The sequence below is a fragment of the Microtus ochrogaster genome, chromosome 4, assembly GCF_000317375.1.
Source record: "Microtus ochrogaster isolate Prairie Vole_2 chromosome 4, MicOch1.0, whole genome shotgun sequence".
Classification (NCBI taxonomy): domain Eukaryota; kingdom Metazoa; phylum Chordata; class Mammalia; order Rodentia; family Cricetidae; genus Microtus; species Microtus ochrogaster.
Window position 1 is genome coordinate 82,921,478 of NC_022011.1, and position 6,100 is coordinate 82,927,577.

The 6,100-nt window shown below is 41.0% G+C and overlaps 1 protein-coding gene across 1 annotated transcript in view; it reads right to left on the bottom strand.

The window, feature by feature from the left end:
- Cir1 (corepressor interacting with RBPJ, 1) overlaps nt 1-6,100 on the bottom strand; it is a 24,485-nt gene that overhangs the window by 3,416 nt on the left and 14,969 nt on the right. The window contains exon 8 of the mRNA XM_005346577.2: nt 541-647. Coding sequence (XP_005346634.1) covers nt 541-647 — 107 coding nt within the window. The remainder of the gene's footprint in view (nt 1-540; nt 648-6,100) is intronic.

The following is a 6,100-nucleotide window of genomic DNA, read 5'->3' on the forward strand; positions in this document are numbered from 1 at the left end:
CCTGCACTCAAACATGCGGCACACTTGCACACACAATGCACATGTACTCACATGCATGCCTGCACTCACAAACATGCAGCACACTCGCACACACACACATGTACAGCTCTTACACATACAAAATGCAATAAGTTTAAGAGCTATTAACTTTCTGAATTTATGAAGTTTAATAAATAAGTTTAAAGCATTTTCTATAATATCCAGGGAGCTGTTTATAGACTTCTGTTGGCTCAGTTTAATGTCATTTCAAGGGTGTGTTAGCAGGAAGGAGCAAACAATCCCATCACCAGTTCAGTTAGATATTTTATCCATATAAACCCAAAGGAGCCATTTCATTTATTAAAATATAGGTTTATAAACAATTTCTCATTTAGGTTAAAGTAATAAAGCAGCAAAATCAAAATACATTTAAAGCATTTTCTTTGCTCTATCTTACTTTCCTATGGATATATGCATATTGGAAAACATTAAGTAGCAATTCACAAGCAATCACATTTAGATTTCCAGACATTTTCAGCTTACTGATAAAAAGATCATTACCTGTGATGGATCATTTGCGGTCAAGTTTCTCCCCAGTACATTTCGTTTCAGTGCAAACCCACTGTTTCTCATCTCCGCTATTAGCTCCGAGGGGTGCATCGACGGCCCTGTTCACAAAAATCACAGTTTGAATGTATCATTTATATCTCTCTACCTTTTTTGGACTCCACAGTAGGAATGCAGTTGAAGCTTTGTTAAGTAAAATCACAGCTAAATCAACTCAATAATCTTCTGCTGAGCAAATAATCAGATATGATTTTCTAAAACAGCAGTCTGGAGATTCAGAATAGAAAATAATTGCATTTTTCCTTATGTGCAAGGGGATGCTCAGCTTATGTAACTCTGTCATATTGAAATGTCTACTTGGAAGTTTTTAGTATAAAATAAAAATAAAATAATAAAAAAACTACAATTAAATTTTAATTGTTATTCTCAGTAAAAATCCACTTTATTTTTTTTTTAATCAAATACCAATACTGAATATACTACCAACACCACACACACATACTCAGGCACTTCAGTTACTAATTGCATTTATATATATACCCGGAATGTGAAATTTGTAATTACTGGGGTTAGTGACAAGCAGATTGAGGCTAGCGATAGGTGTGCATATTTATTCTATCACAGACTAGCTACAGGTATGCATACTTTCCACTTCCCACAACTGTTGTTTTTACTTTATCCTAAGCTGCAAACTGAGCTGCTTTCTGGTCTCACAGTATATACTAACAAAATATTTAAAGGTCTGCTCCCTGTCCTCATCATGGGACCTACTCAGGTTAGGGGACTCTTTCTTCCCCAGCTACATATTCTTCATATTCTTGTCGCATTTTTGCTTTCTCTGAAGGTCAGAAACTAGGCGACAACACATGACCTCACGTGATGCATCTATACTACAGTGTGGTAGGAGAGAGCCGCTGCCAGCAGACTTCCTGTGAGGAGACGGGGGTAGAGAAGAAGAAAGATCCAGAACAGGATTTCTAGTTTGCTCATCAAAAAGTTTATTTCTCTCCCTCTGCTTTTTTGTCCTCTCCCCTTACCTGAGTGTTCAGTTACATACTACTACATACTACTCTGAAAATCAGAAGTCATGCTGTTCAAGCCTCTTCACTTGTCAACAGCAGCTTTGGTGAAAAAAAATTTAGGCATTAGACTAATAACTTACTGAATTTTCCAAGCCTTACTATTCTGTTAAAATCGCCAAGAACAACTATATACCCGCTGTTCCATGTTCTAGGTATGAGACACACATGGCAGGGGGAATTGCCCATGATGGGAGCATGGAGGTCAAAATTAATTTCTATGGATTATTTTACATAATTTGCTTGCTAACATTAATAAAACCTTAAATAATATTTGAATTTTAAGTATTAGTTGCCTCTGAATGACATAAAAGTAGTCATATAACTAATGTTTTAAAAACAAAGGTCACTTCGGTGGTTTTCCAAGTTTCATATGTAGGAACAAATTTTATAAAGAGGAAAATGGGCCTTATTATTAATGTTAATTGAAACCAGACAAACTCAGAAAGCACACATGCTGGGCTAGAGCACCTGACTAGCCTGAACAGGGTTCTGTGTTGGGTCCCCAGAAACACATGCCCCAAGTCAAACACGGTAAGGATGAGGAGCCTGGTTCTTAGAGTGAGAGGCTACTTTTAATTTCATTATCTGCATCACAGGATGGGCAATTTTAATATTTTAAAAACAATGTCTTTACACTAATTCTAACGACTTTAAAATGATCTTTCCTAAAGAAAAAAAAATAAAGAAAACAAAAAAAAGAGAAAAAAAAAGAAAGAAAAAACAAATAAAATGATCATTCCTGTGTGGCAGATAATAAAATTATGAAATAAATGATCCTGTTTCAGCATGAGCTTCCTTTCGTAGGGACTGTAAGTATAGTGTTCAGTGACATGCCTGACAAAAGTCACCATTATCAACAGCATCCAGGCTACTTTCACGACTATTGTAGGATATCTTTCAAAAAGTGCTCTTTAGGGTTGGAAAGAAGGCTCAGAGGTTAAGAGCATTGGCTGCTCTTCCAGAGGTCCTGAGCTCAATTCCCAGCAACCACGTGGTGGCTCACAACCATCTATCATGAGATTTGGCTCCCTCTGCACATGCCAGAACACTGTCTACATAATAAATAAATCTTTAAACAATCTTATGGCATGATGCACAGGTGTGTGTATGGGCAGGAGGCAGAGGACGGCTGTGAGGGCTGGTGCTCTCCTTCCAGCATGTGGGCTCTGCGGATCAAACTCAAGCCGCCAGGTTTAGTGGCACCCGGGCGCCCCAGTCATTTTTACTAATTAAACCCTGATACTTGCTAATCAACCACTCTACAGATCTCACCAATCCAGAGTCAAGTTTTGTTCCCATATTTTTGAACTTAAATCTCATGTCATCAAAAGCTTACGGTTTGAAGTCCTTGGACTAGAAGATGTGACAGGCAGGTTTTTAGTTGTGAGCCCAGCCTTTAACGGCTGAGCCATCTCTCCAGGTTTTATTAAGAGGTATTTAGCAAGACATCTCCATGTCACTGTGACAGAGGCCATGTAGAATTATGCTGACAAAGTTAATTCCAGCTCTTTGAAAAGTCAAAACAGACACAATAAATATATTTGCATATATGTGCATATAGAATAAACATATAAATCTGTGTGTGATAACAGGGTTCTCTCCGTTGACCACTCTCTAGATAGGGTCTCAACACCGCAGCTCAGGATGCTGAACAGGCAGCAAAGGTGTGAGATATCACCCCTGGCAAAACAGGCACATCAGTAAAACAGACTGCACAAGTATGTTCAAATTCAAAATAAGCACCTTTAAATGTGTGGTACAGCTGGATATGGGTCACAGCAATGCTTGACTCTTTCATGAATTCACAGTGCCAGAATTCACTGAAGAGTTTTTTAAAAGGCCAGTTGTGCTGTTCACCTGTTTTCAAGACAAGGTCTCATGTAGCCAAGGACTTGGACTCCTGACCTTCTTACCTCCACCTCCTGAGAGCTGGGACTGAAAGTATGCACGCCACACGTCACCAGCAAACCCAGGCTTCTGCATGCTAGGCAAGCCCTCTGCCAACTGAACGACATCTTCAATCTAGGTGTCCGTCCTAAAGTGTGTGTCTGTGAGGGCTTCAGAGCATCTTAGTTAACTGGTTTGGCCTCCACAGCAGGACGTGAAAAAAGTCAGCCCAAGCTCTACGCATCCATATTCTCAGATGTCCTTAACTATAACACAGGAGGTGTCAAAAGCCTCATTTTCATGATGGTGTTTATTCAGTTTATGTCCCAACAAAAGCCACACTTTTCTCCTAGGAACACTACTCAGGCATCTCAGAGAAGAAAACCCAAAAAGGTCAAATATATTGTACAGATTACATTTGCAAAGGGCTTAATCTACTTATTAAAGGTTTTTTTTTTTTAAAGATTTATTTATTTATTATGTATACAACATTCCTTTCATGTATGTTTGTATGCCAGAAGAGGGCACCAGATCTCATTATAGATGGTTGTGAGCCACCATGTGGGTGCTGGGAATTGAACCCGGGTCCTCTGGAAGAGCAATCAGTGCTCTTAACCTCTGAGCCATCTCTCTAGCCCCCAGGTTGTTATTTTTTATAAATAGACAAAACTCAACGGGAGGTAAAGTGCTCTACAGAACAGGTATTTCATTACAGAGTCATAGAGACTCTAAAGTTTTCAGGTGGATGCATGACGCAGGCCTGTAAATCCCAGCACACAGGAAGTGGAGACTGAGGAGTCTCCCTTAGCTAAAGTTAGCATCAGCCTGAGTAACCCAAGAAAAACTGTCTCAAAAAGCCAAAGACAAAACCTAACAGTAAAGCAGTTAGGGACAGCAGTCCCCAACAAATGCTGAAGCATGCATCTGTATTTCACCACGAGCACTAGCTAAATGGGCTCAATTCACAGCAAGTCAGCACTCTTTGCAAAAAAAAGGTCCTTTTTTTCCTCCTTGAGAGAGAAGTCAGTGTGCATCCCAAATATGGTTTTGAACTTGGAATAGTCTTGCTTCAGCCTCCTGAGTACTGGGTCAGATGAACATCTCTGTCTATGATTCACGGCACTGAATGAAGAAGAGGAGTGAGCGGTGGGTAGGTAAAGTGGTGTGAAAGCCTTTCCCGGCCAGGGAGACAGCTCAGTTACATGAGAGCCTGAAGTCAATCCCAGAACCCACAGAAAAGAAAAAGCCAGGTGTGGTAGCATGCATTTGGGTTTTTTGGTTTTTGTTTATTTTGTTTTTATTTTTTGAGTAAGAGTCTAACTATATACCTCTGGATATCCTGGCAATGCCTCCCGAGTGCTGGGATTAAAGGCATGAGCCACAATGCCTGGCCTAGTAGCATCTGTTTGGAACCCCAGTACCGAGGACACTGTGATAGGTTGATAACTTGGAGCTAACTCGCCAGTCAGCCCAGCCTACCTGGCAAGTTCCAGGCCAAGAAGATGGCATCCAAGGAATGACATCGGAAATTGTTGTGTGGTGTAAATACACACAAACACATAACACAACACACACACACACACACACACACACACACACACACACGAGAAAAAAGTCGTTAGTTTGTTCCTTCCTTCCTTCCCCAGTTTAACACATAGCCCCACCATTTCCAACAGCAGAACCTTTTGGGGGAGGTGGTAGGGACACGGAGACAGGCCTCATCTAGCCCAGGCTGGTCTTGAACCTCTGTGTAGCTGAGAATGACCTGGAACTTCCATCTCCCAAGAACTGGGATCACAGGCACCTGGACGTCCTTTTGCCCTTTCCTAAGGTTAAACTGACCACGTGTCTAGGGAACCACTGTTTGACACATAGGGATACGAGTTACAGTACACTACTCAAAAAGAGCTAGTGGGAACCATCAAAAACTCCCTCATACCTACATCCAATTCCTTACTGGACCAGAATGAGTGCTTTAAAGAAAGCTTACGGAGGGGCTGGAGAGTTGGCTTAGCTGTTCAGAGAACTTGCTGCTCTTACAGACAACATGGAGGCTTACAATACGCCTGAAACACTTTTCTGGCTTCCATGGGCACTAGGCACGAACATGGTACACATATATACACGCAGGCACTCATGCATGCACACTTAAAAACTACCTAGAAAGCTTATCAAAAGTTTTTAAAAAAAGACTAAAATGGAAGCTGGACGTGATGACGCACGCCTTTAATCACAGCACTTGTGAGGCAGAGGCAGACGGATCTCTGAGTTTGGAGCCAGCCTAGTCTACCGAGAAAGTTTCAGAACAGCGAGGATTATACAGAGAAACCCCATCTCAAAAGAAGACTAAAAAAAGGAAACAGATTCAAGAAAAACAAGGTATAATGACATATATTACAGAATGCCATAATAAAAGCCATTACTCTGTATGAGGAATTGGAAGGGAGGGAGGGAGGGAGGGAGGGGGACAAGGGAGGAAAGAAGGAGAGGGAGAGAGAGAAAGAAGGAAGGAAAGAAGGAAGGAAGGAAGGAAGGAAGGAAGGAAAGAAGGAAGGAAGGAAGGAAGGAAGGAAGGAAGGAAGGAA